Source organism: Dipodomys ordii, unplaced genomic scaffold (genome assembly GCF_000151885.1).
Source record: "Dipodomys ordii isolate 6190 unplaced genomic scaffold, Dord_2.0 Scaffold11, whole genome shotgun sequence".
Classification (NCBI taxonomy): Eukaryota; Metazoa; Chordata; class Mammalia; order Rodentia; family Heteromyidae; genus Dipodomys; species Dipodomys ordii.
Window position 1 is genome coordinate 8040599 of NW_012267227.1, and position 24703 is coordinate 8065301.

The window sequence follows — 24703 nt, forward strand, 5'->3', positions numbered from 1 at the left end:
AAGCCACATATTGCATACAAATATATGCACACACATATTGGGTGAGAAAAGGGGAATGTGTGCACCCAAATGTGGTGAAATGTTAACTGGCATTCATGAAGCGTGCATGGACATTCGCTGCACTCTTCTTCCTTTCTGAAAGTCTGTATTTTTCCAAAGTAAAACCTTAGAGACAAGAACAGTAAACACTGAGAATTCACTAGCACATTTAAAAAGCACTACATCTCAGTAACTGCTCTTAGTAATTTTATCTAGGTTTGTTTAGGAGGCCTTTTCCCCAATATAAAATTCCTATAGCAGTCCAGGAATATAAACCACTTAAATGAGAATGTTAACTTGAAAATATATTAAGTAATTTATAAGTGAATTTGTGGGTTACAGTTCTAAAAATAAGTTACCTACGAAACACAAATCAAAAGATACATATTATATAGGAAAAAGAATATACTTCTTAGGAGAAAACACCTACTTGTTACAAACTTTAGTGTTCATAAACTTTTCTTCTTACTACAGACAAATGTGGACAGGAAATTATATTTTACTCCATTGCCAAAATTGTATCAGTAACTTTTTTCCTTCCTTAAACGAAGGAAATATTGTGATATGTATAATTAAGCTAAGTAAATAGAGAAAATGTTTCTTTTTAACAAGATCATAGTTTTGTCTTGTTAACTAAACCAAAAGAAAATATGATACAAAAAAGGCTAAATTATAAAAGCCTTACATTTTGATATCCACTAGTAACAATTATTTATATTTCCTTTGATTCATCAATACATAAGTAAAAATATTTTATTTTTCTTCTAAAATAAAATTAACTACCAGCCTATATTATTGATTTTTCTGCCTGCCTAATGCAAATGAGAAGCACTATTGATTACCAGATCTTGTCCTGAAGGTGTCTTAGGAAATAGAATACAAATATCCCAGAGGATACAAAACTAGGCAAAGCAGCTTTATTCTGCCAACCTGTCTATTCAAGAGGAAAATAGTATTCTGAAATAATATAACACTCATTTCTTAATATACTAGTAGAAAATAATCTTTTCAGAGCCATCTAAATAAAACCTCATGGGAAAAACATATCTAACACTGATAATCAATGAAACAGTTATCTATCCCCTGAAATACTAATGAAGAGCCTAGACTACTGGCCTAGATTATTACAGTAAAATATATAGTAAATAATATTTTGAATAACATGACAAACTTCTAGCCTATAAATAAGACTCATTTCTTTTTTTATTTTTCTTTTCTGTCCTTCGTGGGGCCTGGGCTCTGTCCCTGAGCTCTTCAGAGCAAGGCTAGAGTTCTACCACTTGAGCCATGGAGCCACTTCTGGCTTTTTCTGCTTATGTGGTGCTGAGGAATCGAACTCAGTGCCTCATGTATGCAAGGCAAGCACTTTACCACTGAGCCATCTTCCCAGCCCAAGAATCCTCATTTCTTTACAAATAACTTTAATAACCTATTCAATACATACTTTGAAGATTTTCAGTACTCTTCTTGGGTAAGAACTACTCTGACTCTCAAGTGTGAATTTGAAAAGGTTATTTAGTGGCCCAAAAGCAAAAAAGTGGGCTGGGCCAAAATAATTTACTAATGCAAACTCTTGTTAATTATACTGGAAGGCATTTTGAATATGCTATTTATAGGACCACAAAGGAACATTCTATGCAAAATGGTACCATTCAGTAGCTATAAGGATTCAAGAATCATAGTATAATAATCGAGTGTTCTTTACCTTTGATGGTAAAAATAAATATAAGCTCACTTTCCCAGAACTTCTTTTTTTCTTACTAAATATACTTTGACATCCATCCATAAATTCAGATTAAATTAGGCAGTAATTGTATTCATCATTTTATGACTAAAATGTTGAAGCATCAACTTATCATTAATGTGCTTTCTAGAAGAATTACCTATGTGAAATACTACTGTCACCTACCTCAAAAAATTGAAATATTTATTATGGACTCACAGAACCTCTGCTGCATGCACAGTCACCAAAATTCCTTAATTTCATGCCTATTTTACGCTCCTGAAATGGCATGCAGTCTTAATACATAAAGGCAAGCAGCTGTTCAAGAGTTGTCTTTTGAGGAGCGAATATGCTGAAATTAAAGGGATATAAAATACAACCATGCTAATATAGAATACATACACTGAAGATTTTCTCAGTTCAATTCTTTATGCTTTAGTATTATTATGTTTCTCTTTTGTCACCAATGGATCAAGAGAGCCAAATTAGTACATTGCTTTTGCAATTTTTCTTCTACTTATAGTTTAATTTAAAAAAGACAAAAAACACCCAGTACACTTCAGTTCTGTTTTGAGTCCAATTGAAGTTTCAGAGATTGTGACAGGAGAATTGAATAGTGACAAAGAAACCTCTCATTCCAAGTAACAACCAAATCACAATCCAACTATCATGGAGGGTAAGTGGATCCAGGGCAAGCAGTAACAGTTGGGTTTTAATAATATAACCATCTTCTGTTAATTTTCTATAAATGATTAAAAATGGACTTAATAAATTTTAAATTTGCAAAACACTGACATTTGTGAAATAATTGTATTATGATGCTAATTCATTTACATTGAAATTTCAGGGATATGTTAGCAATTATCAGCATGCTGTTAAAGAATTCTATCCTGAGAATCTCATTAGATAGTGATGCAAACTACAGTTGTTATCATCCTGAGAACAAAGGGATCTTGAATGAGTAATCAATAGCAACTGGCAGAAAATGAGACATTAATTATGATCCTCTCCAGTGTTTTGTCTAAGACAAGATTTCATTAAATGCTTTGTGCAACCTGAATAGTTCCAAGTCATTACCAACACTTTGGACACTATATTAACTCAGGGGTGGGGACTAAGAGGGGGAGACTATACAGGGAAACAAAATAAAAGAAAACCTGAGATACTTACAGTTTTTTCCTGGGTCAATAAAAACAAACCAGTCACCACTAGCCATGGTGGTTTCTGGGCATGTCTCAAATCTTATCATCTCAACATGGTTTCTTGAAAATTTAATTATCATTGTCTATTCTTAAAGTGTCATGCAGGTTTGAGAAGATAATGACAGTCATCCATCACATGCATCCTGCCAGTGTAAGCAGCACAACCTTTCTGGCTTACAGAAACAAACTACCTATATAGTACCACATGACTAAAGCATGGTCATCTAGTAAGTTTAAGTTCCCCAATCTTCTTTAATTATCAGTAACAAAGGGAAATTTTACTATCTTAATATTTCTTTTCCAACATTTTTTTCAACCTTTCTTCCAAATTTGCATCAGTCAATGTAAAGATATCAAGAGTAGGAAGATCTGGGATACAGGTCAATGAAGAAAGACTTATTGGAAATGAAGAGCTAAAGTCAACTAAAAATTCATAATATATTTAGTAATAATTATAAACATGCAATGAAAACGTTTACTATTTTATAGGCTGCCATAAAGAAGCCCACTTTCATCCTTCTCTCCATCTGTTTTTTCCTCTTTTGGCCATTCTACACTTGAGACATTCTTCTAGCCCAGGTCATTTCTTGAAGGCAGATTCTAATGAAACTGGAAGTAATATGTGCTAAGCATGTCCTCTAGCCATGTGCGGTGACACATGACTATAATCTTAGCACTTATCTGCCATCCTAACACTTGGGAAGCTTGAAGCATGATGATCTTGAGATCAAGGCCAGCTTGAGCTGTATAATAATATTGTTACAACCCTTCATTAACCCATCATTCCCCAAGAAGTGAACAGTTTTCTGAATGCCTGAATTTTTTAATTGAAATCTCCTCTTTTTGTTTTTGGTCAGTTGTGGGGCTTGAACTCAGGGCCTAGGAGCTGTTCCTGAGCTCTATTGCTCAAGGTCAGCGCTCTACCACTTTAAACCACAGCTCCATTTCTAGCTTTTTGGTAGTTAATTAGGGATAAGAATTTCAAAGATTTAGCTGCCTGGGCTGGCTTTGAACCGGGATCCTTAGATTTCAGCTTCCTGAGTAGCTAGGATTATTGGTGTAAGCCATCAGTGCCCAGCAAAATCTCTTAAAAGAGGCCTTGTGAATGATTTCCTTCATTGCTACCAGTATACTTTGGAACCTTTTCCTTAATAAAAAAAAGCCATATATTCTATTGTACAGTACTAAAGCCATATATTCTATTGTATAGTACTAACATTAGAAGAACAGGAGACACTATATACATCATTTCCTATTTGCTTTTATGAAAATGGTAGTAGGAAATCCTAAACCTTTTAGAAGAATTTTAATACTCTGAAACTATTCCCTTTCTCTTTATTTTTTATTTTTTTGTCGGTCGTGGGGCTTGAACTCTGGGCCTGGGCGCTGTCCCTCAGCTCTTCAGCTCAAGGCGAGCGCTCTACCACTTTTTATTGGAGATAGGAGTCTCACAGTCTCTCCTGCCCGGGGTTGGCTTTGAACCGCGATCCTCAGATCTCAGCCTCCTGAGTAGCTAGGATTACAGGCGTGAGCCACCAGCGCCCGGCTTCCCTTTCTCTTTAATGCTAGCTTTCAAAGATAGTAAATGAGTAGCACTCTTCCTAATCCTTTGTATTTCCAAAGGTACACCCAAGAGTAATATATAACTCAACACGGCGTTAGGAGGATGAGACGTAATGCTTCATGAGCTGAAATATTACAACTACACATGTTCAAAAAACTGCAATTCTTATTTTGGAAATTTTCAAAGAACAGTACAGTGAGCCTTAATATACCCATGATCCAATTACCACAACTACCAATGTTCTATTGTTCCTGTTTATTTTGTTATTTCCTAGCTTTCAAAAGTGACAGTCATCTTCAAAACTGACAACCACTCCTTATTATGTAACAATCAGTACACAGTCACCTTTACCTCTTTTTGTGTCTTCTGACATTTAATCTCTATGATTTAACAGGCTGTTTTTTCCTGAAATAAATTTGCAATAGAAAAAAAAAAAAGGTAAAGTGACTTTTTTTTTTTTGGGGGGGGGTCCGGTCGTGGGGCCTGAACTCTGGGCCTGGGCGCTGTCCCTCAGCTCTTCAGCTCAAGGCTAGCGCTCTACCACTTGAGCCACAGCGCCACTTCCACCTTATTTTTTTTGCTTATGTGGTGCTGAGGAATTGAACCCAGGGCCTCATGCATGCAAGGCAGGCGCTCTACCACTAAGCCACCTTCCCAGCCCCGTAAAGTGACTTTTTTAAGAGCACCGAGTGTCACCAAAAGTATAATTATGATTTTTTTCAGAGGGATTAGAAGCAATGAATGAAGTGTTTCCTTGCCAAGTAACCCTTGCAGAGTCTAACATTTGCTGGCCTTTAAAGAAGCAGAAAATGATAACTGCTTACTACCTGATGCTTTTAAGAGGAGGTTTTTCCTACCATAAAATTCCTTGTATCTATATCCTAAACAATTCATCAAGTCCAGAAGATTAAAGACCATGGTTCAGTTTCAAACATTTTCTGAAAGTCTACTGTGTAGCATCTATTGTGCATAGCATTTCACATGCTCTCTCCTGAGGGAATTATCTTTGGGAGAGCTTCAACACCCATCCAAGAGTGAGTATTATGTCTTCTCAACCTTCGTGACTCCTGCAATCCCCAATCACCAATCTAATAATCTACTCTCCAGAGGAGAGTTGTCAGCACTGGGAACCACTTGACTTCTGAAATTCTGAAGTTCAATATTGTCTTTGACATAACCTCCTGCTCTTACAGTGTTGTCGCTCCTTGATTGCTCTCGGCACTTGCTCTTTCACCTTCTGACATCTAATATCTTGACCTTGTTTCTAGTCACAAAGTTTAATCATGGCTTCATTTCCTTCCTTTGAAAACTAGACCACTGAGTCTATTACTCCAATCACTCTCTCATCACTCCCTTAATATCTCCTATCCATCTAACAATTACTGGCTATGTCGTTGTGGGTAAATTCTATAGCTCCTTGAGGCTGCAGGTTCCTTGGCTATCAAATAGCAGCAATAATAACAGCAGCAGCAGTAGCAGCAATAAACAACACTATTTTCACAGCTAAATGAAATAATGTTTGTAAGGTTAAGTGTCTGATGTATGCTAGTCACTGCATATTAACATCATCATTAACCTGTCCAACTGACCTGTAAATCTGGTCACTGTATCAATTAAACTATTTGCGGTTTATTAAGGCCTTCAGTCTGCTGGGTGCTACTGGAATAAAATTAAATATACACAACTATATATTCATATCAGTAGTGATTTTTGATGTCCAGACTCAGAAAGATCATCATTACTATTCGAAAAGCCTTTTACTGGTTCCTGGAGAACACAAAGAACTGGAGAACATGTCCAGATCCTTTTCTTTGGCTAAAGAATAAGTGCTCTGATCCTGTTGGTAAATCACAGCAATGTGGTATCAAATCTCTCCTTGATTACATCCTGAGATAGGGAGGTCATTTTCTTCCAAGATAAATACTCCAACATCTGAAAAGCTAGGCCATGAGAATGTTTCTTCTTAAATTCTGCTGAAGTTAGGATTGCTTATGCTACCTTGTACTCAACATTTTGACCTTAAAAGTAACAAGGAAAAGGCTTTAATAGTTTCCTCGTTACTTCTAAAAACTAAGCATCAGTCTTTCAGTCCGCTATACACAAGTTTCAAGTTACCTTACTGTTTCCTACCTCCTTGAATGGCTTTTAGTTCATTTATATCTGCTTTGAAATATATTTTCTCAGAAAGTTATACAGTATCAACTAATATTATAATACCATCTTAAATATTATGTTTCTAATAATTCATCCCAAGACTAAAGTACCTACAATTAGGTTTGTTGTTACATAAAGAACTGCTTTTAAAACAATTATCTTTAATTAATCCTCTTGGGGAAACAGCAGGCCAGCGTAGGATTGGCCAGATATGAAAGCCCCTGATTATCTTAATTGCCAAGAACTATACCTGTGTAGGAAAAAATTAGCACGTGATAGAAAACTATACTTTTATCTAGAATAGGGTTGGTTCTGTAAAGAACTAGAGGAAATATTCAAGCTCAGCAGGCCATTCTCAATTGCAGCTAGAAAACTGACAAGTGCAGTAGGAAATGGACTTGGACAGTATGTAAATGAGTGGATGGGGCCAAATTCCAATTAAAAAGGCGGGGGCTTGGCTTATAGCCAGTTGGCCCCTCCTTGCTCTAGGGCACACCTCTCCAGACTGTCTGATTCTCATTCTATGACAGCTTTTATAGCTCTCTCATTTATAGATGACAGAGAATAATGTAAAATAATCTTCTACAGACAGGCAAAAAAATTGTCTCCAGTGGAGATGTGAGCACCTCAACTGCCTACCTTCCCCAAGGGGGGAGAAGGGTTGGTCTTTGTTTGTATACCCATTTCTGTATTTTGCCCTAAGAATGTGGCTATTTGGGGATTTCCTTTGAATTGGTTATTTCTTGTTAAGATAAAATCTATATATCTACTCATAGGTTTATCTGAGGGAATTCATAACTTTCTTTGGTTTAAAAAAAATATCCTACAACAACTGTAATGTACTGTCACACCACTAAGATGACTTCAAATGATCTTCCATTTGTTCTTTTCATGTGGCCTAGAGCAACATTATTTTAAATGGCTGCCTTGTCTGCTAGTCTATCTCTTGTATATCCTGGATCATTTTGCTAAAAGTCACTTTATTTTTCATCAGCCCAACTGTCTGATGAACTCTTTGGAGAGGTAACTAAGGCTCTTTGCTGTAATTCAGGTATCTCATACTGATTCTCTAAGTAAATACTCATTTAAGCCAAACTAAGATGCTATTATTCCTAAAACACACATGTTTTTCATTCAAAATAAGATTTATTGAGACCTGCCCTTTGCTGAGTACTGAGGTAGGTGCTAGAAACACAATAAACAAGCAGTCACTAACCTGGCTCTAGAAAAAAATTAAGGAAGTTGGTGTAGGGGACAGGAAGTACTTTATCTTGCTTTGATTAGTCCCATGTTGACCTCCTCTCCAAGGAAGTTTTTTTTTTTTTTTGGGGGGGGGGTCGCTCATGGGGCTTGAACTCTGGGCCTGAGTTCTTCAGCTCAAGACAAGAACTCTACCACTTGAGCCACAGCGCCACTTCTGATTTTCTGGTGATTAATTGGTTAAGAGTCTTACAGACTTTCTTGCCCCGGCTGGCTTTGAATTGTGATCCTAAGATCTCAGCCTCCTGAGTAGCTAGGATTACAGGCATGAGCCACCAGTGGCCAGCGCTCCAAGGAAAATTTCAACTATCCTGTAAAGTCTTTGGCTCTATTTATCCTTTCTAATTCTTTATCCCAAAACCACACTCATTTCTCTCTTCTGAGTATCATTTCTCTCTTCTCAGTTCCATTGGTGTTGCTTACTTGAGATTTACTATCACCCAATCCTTTAGTTAACCTTCAGTGTACATAAATAACATTCTATGTGTGGATAGCTTGTCTCCCCCAACTAGAATACAATCTTTCTGAGGGCTGATTCTATTTGGTTGTCTGACTGTATAATATAAATGCAGCAAAACAAGAAAATATCTATGCTCATTTCTTTATTTCCTAAGCAAGTCTTGTAATATAGATGGAAGCATAAGAGAAAAGATGAAGCATCTGGTAAAGAAAGGAAATCATTTCAAATGATTCTTACAGAATTTTAGGCTTAAAGAAATTTACAAGAGAAACCTGGTGCCAGTGGCTCACGCCTGTAATCCTAGCTACTCAGAAGGCTGAGATCTGAGGATCATGGTTCAAAGCCTGGGAGGAAAAGTCCATGAGATTTTTATCTCCAATAACTTGCTCAGAAAATAGGAAGTGGCGCTGTGGCTCAAGAGATAGAGAGCTATCCTTGAGCTGAAGAGCTGAGGGACAGCACCCAGGCCCAGAGTTCAAGCCCTACCACCTATCAAAAAAAAAAAAAAAAGAAATTTACAAGAGAATTACCTCTGTAAGTATATATAGTTATTAGGTTACTAAAGTTATTAGGTTACAATTAGGTTACAAAAATAAAAACCAAAAACCTTGAAAATGGTAAATGTTAAGATTCACAGACGTAGCAACTTAAAAACTTAATTTTGAGAAAAAAGGCTTTAAGACCCTAAAGGATATCTCAGAACAATACCATTCAGAGATATTCCTATATATATTATATAAAATCACTGCATTGAGTCAAAGGATTAACACTGGTTCTTCTCTCACTAAGGAAACCTTGGTTTTCTTTGAAGAAAAGCCCTATAAAGGAGACTGAAAGGACAAGAGAGCAAAAGTGAGCCCTATACTACAGCTATCTTATAATCACGTCTGATTATTCTCTCTCTCTCTCTCTCTCTCTCTCTCACACACACACACACAAACACACACACACACACATACACACTTACTTTTTCCCCTTTGAGATGGGTTTTCAGTGTGTTACCTGCCTTAAAATAATAATCCTCCTGCCTGAACCTACCAAGGAGCTAGAGTTACAGACATGTACTACCAAGCTTGGCTTTTTTTATAAAAAAAAAAAGATTGATTTTATATTTTGTGACATTGCTAAAAACACTTTTAGAAGTTTTAGAAGTTTATAATCTAGAAGTTTTCTTGATTATCTCTTAGGCATAAACATGCCAGGTGCTGGTAGCTCACAACTGTAATCCTAGCTACTCCGGAGCCTTGAGATCTGAGGATCCATGGCCAGTAGGGGCAGGAAAGTCTGCGAGACTCTTATCTCCAATTAAACACCAGAAAACTGGAAGTGACACGGTGGCTCAAAGTGGTAGAGTGCTAGCCTTGAGTTCAAGCCCCTTGACCAAAAAACAAAAACATGTCAGCTGTAAATTCAGATTAACTTACTCCTTTTCAGTCTGTATCTCCTTCCTCCCCTCTCTTCCCTCATCTTATACTGGTGAAGATATGACTTGGAAAAAAAAGAGCTCATGGTGAAATTCTTATCTTGGTTTTGATACTTGTCTTTTGTTATCAACTATGCAGTTAAGCAGTGTTATTCATGCAGGTCCCTAATTAAATTGAAGAAGCTGTCTTCTATTAGTTTGTTATGAGATTTATTTTAATTCTAAATAGTCCATTCTGTCAAGTGTTCTATCTCTGTCTATGGAAATGATAACCCTGTTTTTCTCTAGATTCTGTCAATATTGTGAGCGCAATGGTTTTTCAACTGGTAAACTGATTTTAATTTTGGTATGAACCAGATGGGTAGTTTGAATAACAGAGGCTGGTTCAATTCATAAAATGAAGGAAGATGTTTCCCTTCCTCTTCTATTTTCTAAAACCGTTTGTATAAGTGTTCCCTCCCCTACCTTAAGAATTAAAAAAAAAAATTCACCAGTAAAACTATATGATGCTCAAGCTTGCTTTTTGAGATGGATTCAGTTTTATTACCGAGTAATTATTTAGTGTCTTGGTTCCTTGCAGCAAATATTTCCTTTTTTTGCCAATCCTGGGGCTTGAATTCAGGGCCTGAGCACTGTCAAGGAGCTTCTTTTGCTCAGGGCTAGCACTCTACCACTTGAGCCACATCACCACTTCCAGGTTTTTGTTTATGTGGTAATGAGGAATCGAATCCAGAGCCATGAATGCTAGGCAAGCACTCAACCACGAAACCACATTCTGTGGCAAATATTTCTAAGACCTTTATTTCATCTAAACTTTATAGCTTACTAAACTCAATGATTACCATTTGCTTTGTGTATGTTTGTATGCTCATTCATTCTTGTTGGCTGGCTCCCATTAAGTTGCCCAAGCTGGAGTTGAACTTTCAAGCCTTCTGTGTTTCAGCCTCTGGAGTAGCTGGGATTACTGGTGTGCACCATGATGCCTTGGGCTTCTTTACAATATTAATGAGTGCATAATTTATACAGACAATCTCTCTTTCACTCTTGGTAGTTTATGTTCTCTCTCCCTCTCTCCTTGTATTAATCTGTCTAGGTAAGGGTTATTACATCCCCCCCCCCCGCTTTTCCCTCTATTACATTGATTTCTGTTCTTTAGTATTTACTTCCTTCTACTTAATTGGAGTTTACTCTGTGTTTTGCTAGTTCGTTAAAACCTGACTCAATACAGATCTTCTCTCTTATATAATCATTTAAAACTAGAACTTTCCTTCCAGCCATTGCTTTAACTTAACCAACAAAATTTGATAGGTTCTATTTTCATTATTGTTCATGAGCAATGCTTTTTAGACTAGGCATGGTGTTGCATACAACACTCAAAAAATGGAGGCAGTAAAATTGTGAATTCAAGTCTAATAGTAAGATCCTTTCTCAAAAAATCTAAAAGTTTAAAATAAAAGAGTGGGGGATGGGCAGTGGGGGGGGGGACTTTGTAAATCCCCTTGTAATTTCTTTTTTAAACCATGGCTTACTCAGACATGTGTTATTTAATTTTCAAATAGTAGTTCTTTTTTAGCTGTTTTATTGGCTTCTAATTTAATTCTTTTGTGGTCAGAGAACAAACTCTCTATTTTCAAAACTTTGTAATTTTCTGACACTAATTATATGGGACAGCATATGATTCAAACCTACTAAATGAAACAAGTAGCCTTAAAAAGAAATTTATAATCTTCAGCACTATATCAACCTTAGTAAAGGTTTTGATAATTCATTTAATTTTTGAGTCTCTTCTTTTTTTTTTTTTGGTCCGGTCGTGGGGCCTGAACTCTGGGCCTGGGCACTGTCCCTCAACTCTTCAGCTCAAGGCTAGTGCTCTACCACTTGAGCCACAGTGCCACTCCCGGCTTTTTTCTTTTTGCTTATGTGGTGCTGAGGAATCGAACCCAGGGCCTCGAGCATGCAAGGCAAGCGCTCTACCACTGAGCCACCTTCCCAGCCCCTTGAGTCTCTTCTTGTTGTTAAAACAGGGTCTTGTCATTTCTCAAGGGCATAATATAGAAGTCAGATGTAACATCAAACTTCTAGAAAAAAAAAAACTCTTGCCATTTTCTATGTTTGAGTATTTTTAGGAAACCTTGTTTAAACTATTTGAGTAATACTTATTTAAATGATATCAGTGGAAACTGTCATTATGATAAAAATTATTCATGTAACTATGGCAGTTTTACAAGTATCATATCTGTTTTAATAAAGATGATAGCTTCTCTGCTCTCCATTGGATCAATAAAAAAAATTCAATTGCAGAATGATTATCAGTGTTTCCAGTAACACTGCTATACCAGTTTCCTTTTAATGGTCCATCAGTTATGGGAGTGCTGTAGGATGGGGAGGCTCATTTAGCAACAGGTTATTGCATCATCTTAACATGAAGTAAGGGGCCCATCAGGCATTATTAAATTAGTCTGAATTTTGCACAATGTCAGTAGCATTTTCTGTACATTAATAGCAGACTTAATGCTCCTTAGGGGATGTTACTGAAGAAAAATAGCTTCAAGGTAGTATTTGGATATAATTTGAAGTCACTGTATTTCTTACAATGTTTTGTTCCAATTAGTTAAGTGTATTTTTTCCTTCTGTTTTTCTCTGAATAGAAGTTAACAAGAGACAGACAGACAGACACACACACACACCACACACACACACACACTCTCTCTCTCTCTCTCTCTCTTGAATTTCCCAAATTTACTTACTAAGGCCCAGAATTAGTTGTCCCATTTTAACTTCTCCCAGTAACTGGAGCACAGCCAGAGTTAAGCAGCAACAGTTGACTGCAAAGCCACTGCTTCTCTCAGTGATGAATCCTGCTACTGTGTTACCAGTCCTACTGTATTCAGTGGTGCTACATATACTGACTAAAGTATAAACTTTCTGTCCTGTTCCATTTTGGGCTCCTTGATGAGATCATGATTTGTTTCTGTGAAATTTTCTAAAATGCCTCTTTCTTATACCTAAGTATCCTTAGCTTTAATTTATAGCAATCCACATTGTTATTTTACATCACCCACTCTAGTTACCTTGTAGGTCTCTTTTCCCCAGTCCTTCCTGATCCCTCAGGTGTTTAAAAACACATGTCAAGCAGTGATCTCATAGTTTCTTTTTTTCTTTTGTTTTCTTTTCATACTATTTATTCCTTGGACTGGGTTTCACTAAGTATGAACCCCAGCCTATGAGAATTCTAATCTAAATGTATAAACTCCCAAGACTCCCAAGTCCTAGCCTCAAACAAAGATATTAAATAGAAAAGGATGTAATGACACAGACTAGAAATCTGAGACCCAGTTGTTGCATGATAGTTGTATCATACTTTAAATACCTCTGTAGAACTTCTGTTTTCTAATCTACAAGATGGGCTACTGAAGCATGTTTAGTTAAATACTTGGCTCAATCAGTGCTCAGCAAATGGTAACAACTGTTATTACACTGCGATACACCAGATTTAAAATAAATGTTTTTGATAGAAGAATTAAATCTGCTACAAATGCAAACTAATCCTTGGCAAAAATCACTAGATTAATCTTAGTAAGACAGGAAAATAGAACCAATAAAGCTTACCAATGATTAATAGCAATATCTTTGAGTAAAAATCTGCTAAGTGAAAACTCATTAAATAGAATCATTAATTATAATTTATCAGATATATGTTTGCAATAGCTTCTCCCTTAGTTTAAGCAACAATGGTTGACCAACTTATGAGCCTATTGAAAATTATACTAAGAACTCAAAAGGTCTTCTAGTATGTTATAATTTCTTTTCACAAGCATAGTTGAACCTTCATAGAACTAGAAAGTAGGTAGGGGGCAGAAACTGCTAATCTTATTTTTCAATGAGGAATCTGCACAGAAAGGATTTGAACCTGGGTCTTCTGACTCTAAAACCTTTTATTTCATTTTTTCTTACCACCCTGACTGGCATATACTAATACTCTACTGTATCACCAGAAACTGAGACTCCTAACATTTTCATATTCCTAATAACAAATAAACAATACTACAAGGACATAGTATAAGATTCAACATTGACTCACCAGGCTGCTGCCTTAGATTTGAGATCTAGGGGAAAGAATATCAAGGCTTTAATGCAGATTAGAAGAAAGTCTACTTGATGATGTGTCAGAATGGAAGTTTATAGAGCACTTTATTACGACAGAACTCTAGTTATTTCTAGCAACTATTAAGTGAAGTATATTAGTTTTCAAATTTTTCTTTTGATCTGAACATATTAATATAAGATGAACAAAGGTTAAGGACTTACAAAACTGAACATAAGAATGATAGATACAGAAGAAATGATCAGTCTACCTGGATGTATGTGTGGTATTTGTCTATCATCTATGGGCTGCATGACATGATGTATGAGACTCAAAAAATAGACAGTAAATCTGAAGTTGGGACTATTATTCTAATTTAAGGAAGATTAGTAAAGTATTTTTATTTGAGGCTAGAAGCTCAATTGCTATTTTGCTATTCATCTCTTGTAACCTAAATAAGTAGAACTTTACTTTCTTTTTGGCAGTGTTGGGATTTGAACTGAGGGGTTTTGTGCTGGCTGTCAGGCACTCTGCTAGGAAGCCATGTCTCTAGCCCAACATTCACATTTTTTTTGGTTTTCTATAACTTCTAGGTGGCTACTAGTCATCTGGTTAATATACAACTTACTTACAAAGAAAAAAAAGAAACTTTATACCATTTTTTGGATTTCTATTATTTAAATACTTTCAGGATATGTAATTTTAAGATAATAACATGATGCCAACCATTTTGGAAAATTCTTGAAACTTACAAACTTGGCTCTTTTGAATTGGTAAGGGCTGGTAAGGTCATGTATAACCCCTGGCTAAATCAGAAATTGATATAGTTTTAAATGATTTTTATGCAATAAATAAAGTTAAGAAAAACTGTGAAGGATAGAGGAATCATTATTATCACCACTAAAATTTAAAAATTTGTTTTACCAAGTACAAGAACATACACCTACAATCCCAGTTAATTGGAGGTAGAGATCAGGAGAAACCTAGGTCAAGGCCAGTCCTGGTAAAAAGTAACTGGAACCCCATCTCAACAAAATAAGCAAACGAGGGAAGGGGTAACAGTGTTTAAAAAAGAAATGTACTCATTACCATGCTTATATAACTGTAACCCCCCTGTTCATCACCTTTTTAAATAAAGATTAAAAAATAAATAAATCAGGCATGGTGGTGTACACCTGTGATCCTAGCTATGTGGGAAAGTAGGAAAAGGTAGGAAGGTAGGGAAAGCTAAGAAGATTTGGTCTGAAGCTGGCCTGGGCAAAAACTTAAGACTCTACCTGAAAAATAACTGAAAGCAAAATAGGATGGTAAGTGTGCTTGCCTAGCAAGCATAGTACTCTGAATTCAAATCTTAGCACTGCCAAAAACTCTAAAAAGCCATCTGGATGAGAACTAAGTATGACAGCTTGGTCAGAAGCTAGGAAATCTGATGGTACAGTATCTATCCCTATGTTGTAGACCTCTTATCCACAAGGCATATATTATAGGATTGTCCTCCCCCCCCCACCACAGTGTTGGCTGAAACTGTGGACAGTACCTGATACTCACATATATTATGTTATCCATATATATATATATATATATATATATGTATGTATGTATGTGTATATGTTTATACATACCTTTAACTAGGTACCATAAGACATGAACAGCAATAACTAACAATAAAACCGAATAATAATCATATACTATAATACGTTTGTGTAACTATTTCAGTGTAGTCTAGATCCTAGCAATGTCAGCATATGATATTTTTTAAATTTTTTTAATTAAGTTTGGGAACTTCTACCTTTTCTCTTAAAGGAAGCATTTTATGACAGTCGTACTGTGAAACCAAACACAATCAATCTGCTAACAATATGATGCTAAATGACTAACGGCAGGCAACATGTACACTGGACAAGGCAACCATTCACATACCAGGTGGAACAGCACAAGATTCCATCACACGACAAATTGTATTATTTCTAGAATTCTTTTAGACTATAGTTTACTCTGGTTATATAAAATGACAGAAAGTGAACCATGGATAAGGAGGAACTTTTTCCCTTTGGAAGACAGGACCTTACTATGTACTCTAGAAGACCTCGAATTTATGACTGTCCCATCTTTACCTCCTAAGAGCTGAAATTACAGGCATGCTCCATCATGCCTGGCTTAACTATGTTAACAGTTTTTATAATGTATTGTTCTATAATGAGGTGCCATAGCATAAGAGGATCTTATGCAAAACTCTTTTTAGATACAGAATACATAATGACAGCTAAAATTAACTGATATGTGAAATTAGGGTTAGTCTCATGAAAATCATGCAGATGACAGAAACAAATCTAGTATGTTCTGTGTTTCTTTTCTAGTCATCTTGGGAATGCACAGATGAACTGAGTATTTCAGTACTATCATCTAAAGATAACAAGGAAGAGCAGAGAAAATGACCATTAAAAACATGGCAGGAAAGGAATATGGAAGAGTTGAAACAAAGGTGCCAAGTCCAGAGACTGTTTCAAGGCTAAAACATCAGCGATGTAGGGAAGAAATGAAAATCCTAACATTAACAGTGTATTTGCCATGGGAGGATATCCAAACTACACAGGTTAACTATATGTTCTTGTTGTGTACCAGCAATTTTGCTTTCCTAGAGGGAACAATACAAAAACTATTTTCAGAAATAATAGGTATTTTAGAAAGGGGTACGATCCTTTTGGCGGTCCATATCTAGGTAAAACAGAAGTAAGTAATGAAAGGCTTTAGTTTTGTTATCAGGACATAGTGGCTCATGCCTACATACTTGGGAGGCAGACATCTGGAGAATCACACAGTTCCATGAAAGGGCAAAAAATTCATGACGCTCCCACCTCAACAGAAAAAGCTGAGCATGGTGGAGTGCACCTGTTATTCCAGGAAGAGCATAGGTGTAAATGGGAGGATTGTGGTCCTGGCGAGCCTGAGCAAAATATGAGACTCATCTCAAAAAAAAAAAAAAAAAAAAAAAAAAAGCAAAAAGTACTGGAGTTGTGGCTCAAGTGGCAGAATGCCTGCCTAGCAATCTCACGACCTGAGTTCAAACACCAGCAATGGGAAGGAATATGAAGGAAGGAAGAGGGGCAGGGAGGGAGAAGGCAACCCATTTAAAGAAGGGAAAGCACAAAAGATGTTTAAATGCTAACAACCTCACCACATGTAAATGAACTATTCACAAATTAAATGAACAATTGGTAAAAAAAAATATACAGATAAATTTCAACCTCCTTTATTGTTAAATTAAAAAAAAAGCTTTACTATACGTATTTAAAAGCTATCACAGTTTAAAAGCTTTTACACTATCATCCACAAAACTTACCTGACAGCCTGGTAATCCGGTCTCTCTGCTGTACAGGGAAAATGAGCCTCTCTCAGATGTTTTGCCTACAAAAAAATTGAGAAGAATTTTGTATAAAAACTTCATTTATTGATAGGCAATCAATTTAACTTCTAGATCATTCATGGTAATTATCATGGGGCTTTAAAGTAAAATGAACAAATTACAAACAATAGAATAAAATACACACTGTATAGTGTGGTAGATCACACCTTTAATCCTAGCAACTTAGGAGGCTGACATCTGAGGACCACAGTTCAAAGCCAGCCTGGGCAGGAAAGTCTAGGAGACTCTTTATCTCCAATTAATTCTGGAAAAAGCCAGAAGTAGTACTGTGGTTCAAAGTGGTAGAGTACCAACATTGAGAAAAGGAGCCCAGGGACAGTATCTAGGCCCAGAGTTCAATCCCCAGAACCAACAAAAAAGCAAAAGACTAAGCTACCAAAATATCCTAACAAATTAGTATCATAAAAATCATAGTGTGCGCCGGGCGCTGGTGGCTCATAACTGTAATCCTAGCTACTCAGGAGGCTGAGATCTGAGGATGGCGATTCAAAGCCAGCCTGGGCAGGAGAGACCGTGAGACTCCTATCTCCAATAAACCACCAGAAAACCGGAAGTGGCACTGTAGCTCAAGTGGTAGAGCGCTCGCCTTGAGCTGAAGAGCTGAGGGACAGTGCCCAGGCCCAGAGTTCAAGCCCCACGACCGACCAAAAAAAAAATCACAGTGTGCAACTTTGCTTTTATACTGTATGCTGAAATACAGTAACAGGGAATTTTTTAACATTAAGTTTTTAAAGAGTTAAATTCTGACTTTATATAAAATACTTTATTGTCAATGTTTAACACTAAAAATGCATTCAAAAATTTGAAAAGGGGCTGGGAAGGTGGCTCAGGGGCTGGGAAGATGGCTCAGTGGTAGAGTGCTTGCCTTGCATGCCTGAGGCCCTGGGTTCGATTCCTCAGCACCACATAAGCAAAAAGAAAAAAGCTGGAAGTGGTGCTGTGGCTCAAGTGGTAGAGCACTAGCCTTGAGCTGAAGAGCTGAGGGACAGTGCCCAGGCCCAGAGTTCAGGCCCCACGAATGGACCAAAAAATAAAAAAATAAAAATTGAAAAATAGCATATGTATAAAGATGGCGTAAGGAATCTAATGAAAGCTGCTGATCAATACAGAGTTGGCAAGATGAGAAAACAATAGAGAGGGTTACTGATGAAAGTATTATATATAATCATCCAAAATACCATGATCAAAATGCCAAACTGTAGGTGAGGCTCAAGTAGTAAAACTCCAACAGTGATCAAGAGTGTTAGGTTCTTGAGTTCAAGCCCCAGTACCAAACACAAACACAGGAAAAAAAGATTTTTGCAAGAAGATCACAATTTGATTTGAATCCCACAAATGGAGGCAAAACAAACAATGGCAAGCTGGTAAAATCAATTAGCAAGTAATTAAATCCAACAAGAATTTACAGGAAAGACTTAAAATCATTGAGATTATATGAACCAAGCCCATTAAGGTATTGTTGCATGTGTTTTAGAAAGACTTCTTAGCTAAGAGGGTGAAGCATATATCAGGTGAGATGGACATTTGAGCCCGGACTTTTCAACTTGTGCTGGATTTGAACTTCAGTCTTCCAGGTCTCAGCATCTTGAGGAGTTAAGATTATTGGTATGAGCTACTACACCTGGCTCTTAAGCAATGTATCTATTCAGAATTATTTAGTTCAAACAGTTTAATATTAACAAATTTATTTTATTGAGCACACTAATGCATTAAGCAACAACAACAAATGAGTAAGGCTGGGTGCCCTGACTGATTTCTGAAGTGTGCTTTATCCTAACAGCCAGGTCTTTCCTAAAACACATAACAATGCAACACAAACTAGACTTACAGAAAAGGTTAATACACATGGCCTATTGACTTCACACTCACACACACAAATTTAATATATTCTACATAAACAATTTTAAGCATACATATGAAGTATATGGTTCTTAAGGACATATAATTTACAGGTAAGACAGCTTATCAGAGTCAAGGTGACTAAACTAATGTTTGGGATTTAGGACTCCAGTCTTCTCTTTGGTAAGAGGACTTGGCAAAGCCATTAAGGGACTGTACACTGAACACTCACCCTTCTCTGGGCCTCGACAAAATGGAGTAGAAACTCTGCTTTACCATGTGGATGTCCTGACTGAAGGGAATACTCACCCAGAATGAACTGACAAGAGAAAAGCACACACACCTACTAAATTAATTTGTGAGCATTAAAACTCATTCTTAGTACCTATCTTAAGTTATTGCCTTTATGATCAAGCTCAGTCTCACCTACTTGGCAGTGTAGAACTGGGAGACAACATCAATATTCTCAACAAATATCATGAAGTTAAAGGGTAAGACCTGTGGTTTTAGTATGCTTCATCAGACTCACCTCAGCCTTTCCTGCTTTACAAAATTCTTTTCTTGCAATATTATTTTTATGACAGTATAGACATAAAACTATGATACACTCACTCCACAATGTTTGTACATAACATAAATGCACATAATTACCTTCAGTTAAAAACAAAATTTTAAAGAATTAAAGCTAAGCAACAACCTAAAACATATTATACTTTCACTCAAGTATATTAGGTAAGAGCTCTTATTAAAAATGTTGAGGTAGAAAGAGAAGAGAGTATGTTACTACCTCTATGCTTAATAAAGCACAGCTTTCAAATAGATTCTTAATTGTCAAGGGAAAGTTATCAATTTGACAGACTGTTAAATATATAAACTAAAAGTTTCTCTTGAAATAGAAAGTTGATAATTTAAAAGTATTTAATGTATTCAAATGAAATTTTTGAAATGTAAATACATTTTTATTTCATCTTTCATTTATTAGAGCTAGTTATTTTCCCAGGGATTTGAAAAAGTTTGAATACTCTTGAAATATAATAACATATTCAGTCTGAGACTTAGAAGGCACTCATCTTTAATTCTTTCAAAATTACTTTTCACAGAACTATTTTTGATTCATTAAAACTGATCACTTAATTGTCTATTTTTATCTCAGATGTCTGAAAATAAAAACTTGTAGCTACTATATTTTGGGTAGGCTAACTTTTATAAAAGCATCATGTATAAATGCAGTATGTACACAATCTTAGCTTGTAAACTTCCACTTAACAGTTTAGGAATGATCCATCATTACCCATGAAAATACCTATGAAAGGATGATTGCAAAGACTTACTGGGCATTCTACCATAGGATTATAATGTTCTCCGAATGCACAAAACAGAAAATATAGTATTAAAATGTAAATTAATATGTAATCATCTAAATGCAAGCAAAGTAATTGAACTTATTAAATAGTAAGCATTAACTGCAGCCCTAGTGGCAGTAATAGCTTCAAAACATAAATGCTAGTTTAAGGTAACTGTAAGAACTGCATAGGGATAACAGAATTTGGTAATAGAAATTGAAGAACTGTCAGAGCTACTTTCAAAATTACAATGCCTTTTTCCCCCATCCAAATTTACTGATTTTCTCTTTATTCTGGGAATGCCTAAACCTCAAGTTCAAAATCCTACATGTTTCTATAGGGATAACCGAATAGTTTTCCAACTGAATCTAGCACTGTTGAATAAAAAGGCAGTTTACATCTTAAAAATATCATTTGACTGCTGTCTGGACAATGGGAGGAAATAAATAATTAGAACAGTATTGAAATAATCTAAATGGAAGCCATAGTGGCTTTAATCCTTAACACACTGAGGTATGTACTATTAAATCCTATTTTTACTAAAGCATAGGAGTAACCTGCCTAAGAAATAATATGCCAGAATTAATAAACAGCAGGAAGAAATTGAATGCAAAGCTAACACAAAATTCTTCTTTCTTCCCCTTCTTCTTTTCTTTCTGTGAATTGAGGCAAGGCTTAACACACACCAATTGTGTTTTGCCACTGACCTACAACCCCAGCTTGACACCAAATCCTTTTTTTTTTTTTTGTCTTGTCAGTCATGGGCCTGAACTCTGGGCCTGGGCACTATCCCTCAGCTCTTCAGCTCAAGGCTAGCACTCTACCACTTGAGCCACAGCGCCACTTCTGGATTTTTCTGCTTATGTGGTGCTGAGGAATCGAACCCAGGGTTTCATGCATGCAAGGCAAGCACTCTACAACTGAGCTACCTTCCCAGCCCCTGACACCAAATCCTTAGTAGTATATTATACTGCACTATTTTCCAAAGAAAGTTTAGGGAACAACTAAATTCCAACCACAACAACATGTAGTGGAGCCCAGGTACAACATACACTTCTCTATCCAGGCCTCCAAGGCCTCTTCTCAACTGATTTGGAACTGGACATGGAACTAGTCCTGCTGATAAGAGGGATCAAAATCTAAATACCTTTAATGTCTGATATATATATATATATATATATATATATACATACATATATGTGTGTATGTGTAGGTGTGTGTATATTATGAATTATATATGAAGTGTTCCTCTAAAAAGCTCAGGTAGCAAAGAAAGGTCCTCAATATAAGCAGTTCTCCGTTTGGAAAGTAACTGGGTTATGAGCTGCTACTCTAGCAGTGGTATGATTAACCTACCAATAGATTAAAAATCTGAATAGACGGCTGCTGGTCTTTGAGACTGGAGTTCATTGAGCAGTCACCACCCTTTTTAATAAAGACTCCTGATTCAACCTCTCAAAAAAAAATATATATCTATCTGACTAGACTATTGGAAGGTGGTAGAATGGTGGAAGGTAGGGCCTGGATAGAGGAGGTAGGTCTCTGGGGAAGTACCACCAAAGTCATGTCTGGTCTCCAGTCCCTTTCTGTTCCTTTTCAACTCCATTTGCCATGAGGTAAAGCTACTTCATTCTACCATAAGCTTCTGAATGATATTTTATCTTGCCTAAAGTCCGCAGCAATGGAGCCAGTTGATAACCATCGACCAAAATCTCTAAAACCATGAGTCAAAATTTATCTTTCCTCCTTTGAGGTGTTTATATCAGGTATTTTATTTCAGCAATGAAGTATATAGTATGAAGAATATAGTATGTAACTCACATCCAGACAGTTACATTAGTTTCATTCCCAAGTGACTGCTATTCTTTTCAATTTGACGATGCTACTCTTTCTTCCAGTGCCTGGTAGAAAGATTTACTTCAATGTTATCTTCCTGGGCCTGTTTCTGATATGTCTGGGTATGGTGGTATATGACTATAATTCTAGCTGGATAAGAGACGTAGAGATGGAGGAACATAGTTTGAGGCCAGTCTAGGCAAATCAAGACAAGCCACACATGGTGCCTCACATCTCCACCCCCGACTATGGAGGAGATTTAGGTAGGAGATCATCCAATGCCAGCTTTGGGCAACAAAATTCCAAGTGTCTATCTGAAAAATAAAGCAGAAAGGACTGGGAGTATGGCTCAAGTGGCAGATCACCTGAGAAGCAAGTTCAAGACCCCCTGAGTTCAAACCCCAGTGCTGTCAAAAACAAAGACAAACAAAAAGAATTAACCTGGGCAATGCAGAGGTCATATAATGGCATCCTGTGGAACTGTTGCCAGCAACCAATGCAGGAATGCAAAAACTCAAACAATTAAAAAAAATAGGGTTGCTTAAATCTTCCTAATACACGTGAGGCCCTCTGGGTTCAAAGCACATCATCATGAAGAAAATTAACTGTTGTGGAGCCACGAGAAGGCACCTGTAGGACTCCTGTTTCTGGGAGGGCCACAGCAGCAGAACTCTCAAATCATGGCTGCATTTGCATGAGTCCTGTGTATATAGAGGGTGATGGGAAAGATAAGGTAAACTCTCCCTGAAGTCAAACATTTTTTTTTTCTTTTTACCAGCTCTGGTTCTAAATCTACCTGCTAAACCCTTTTAGACTGCATAGCAGTAGAGCTCTGTTGCCCCCATTACTCTTCTGTATTCCCAAAGTCTTGGGATTACTGTGGAGAGGAAGGTAGGGACATGCACTTGCTGACTAGCTGTTCACATGCAAGGTACTAGAAAGGTACTATACACTTCAAGGCACCACTCCTGCTTATATCCTTCTTTCTGCTAGAAATCCTCTTAGTACTGAGAAGTTAACTGAAGAAGCTGACAGCTCTAAGACAGGAGTTGGTTTTCAACTTCTCCTATAGATTTCAATCTGGATGAAAAAAAAAAACTGGCTCTATTATACCCTCAGGGTATGCACTCTTTTCCCATCAACTGAAAACAATGATTAGCAAGGAAATAGTCAACAAAGATAATATGGAAGATGCAGCCTGCTTGGCATTTATTTCTACCTGAAAATTTCCAACAAACTTAAAACTTCCTAATTACAATGACTACTAAAGAAGTACTTGTTGACTTTGTGAGTAGCAGCACAAATTAGAATGGGTTGCCATATTTATATGAAAGCCATTATTATTTCTCTGTTCACTTTTTAAAGACTGATTTATATTCAAAAATTTAAATTCACCATTTATTACATAAAAACCTCTGTGGCTGCGAAGGTGGCTCAGTGGTAGAGTGCTTTCTCACATGCATGAGGCGCCCTGGGTTCAATTCCTCAGCACCACACAAAAGAAAAAGCCAGAAGTGTTGCTGTAGCTCCAGTAGTAGAACACTAGCCTTGAGTTCAAGAGCTGAGGGGCAGCACCCAGGCCCAGAGTTCAAGCCCCATGATTGACAAAAAAACCCACAAAAACTTCTATGTACTATGATTTAAGTGGTTAACATTAGACTGGTTTTTCTTTTTTCCAAAGTATAATTTAGCACCCTTTATTTAGGGAAAAATTATGCATATTCCATTTCACAGGGGCTGGGAAAGTGGCTCAGTGGTAGACCGCTTGCCTTGCATGCATGAGGCCCTGGGTTTGATTCCTCAGCACCACAAAAGCAGAAAAGGCCAGAAGTGGTGTTATGGCTCACGTGGTAGAGCATTAGCCTTGAACTGAAGAGCTGAGGGACAGTGCCCAGGCCTAGAGTTCAGGCCCCACAACTGACAAAACAACAACTACCATTTAACAACTACCACTGCATTGCTTATACTGAGCTGGCTTGCAAATAACACATATAGTCAGACCTTTATTTGAAAAGATAACAGCTCTACCTAGGAAAAAGAAATCTGGCATGTTTCCATACCTGGATCAGTAGTACAATGGTCAAAAGGAAAAGTTGTGTAAGTCCTGTTAGCTTTCTTCCATACTTAGTTTCCAGAGAAACAATATGAAATCCTTATATAAGCAAATCTAAGTATCTGGGCACAAATCCAAATTCAATGGCAGTCTTATAAGCAGAACCTCTGTCTTTTTCTTGACTGTGCTTGGAAATTCATTAGTTACCAAACCTTTTCATGCTTGGAGAAGCTATTCCTCTTTTTATCTAGGTGAACCCTTCAAACAAACCCATACACTTCGAATCATAATCAGACCTT

At 36.8% G+C, this 24703-nt stretch overlaps 1 protein-coding gene across 5 annotated transcripts in view; it reads right to left on the reverse strand.

Annotated features, from left to right (window-relative positions):
* Window positions 1-24703, reverse strand: part of Tcf12 (transcription factor 12) — a 280237-nt gene that overhangs the window by 90872 nt on the left and 164662 nt on the right. For all 5 annotated transcript variants that reach the window (XM_013010144.1, XM_013010143.1, XM_013010141.1 and 2 more), the window contains exon 5: window positions 17250-17314. In XM_013010144.1, the coding sequence (XP_012865598.1) occupies window positions 17250-17314 (65 nt within the window). The remainder of the gene's footprint in view (window positions 1-17249; window positions 17315-24703) is intronic.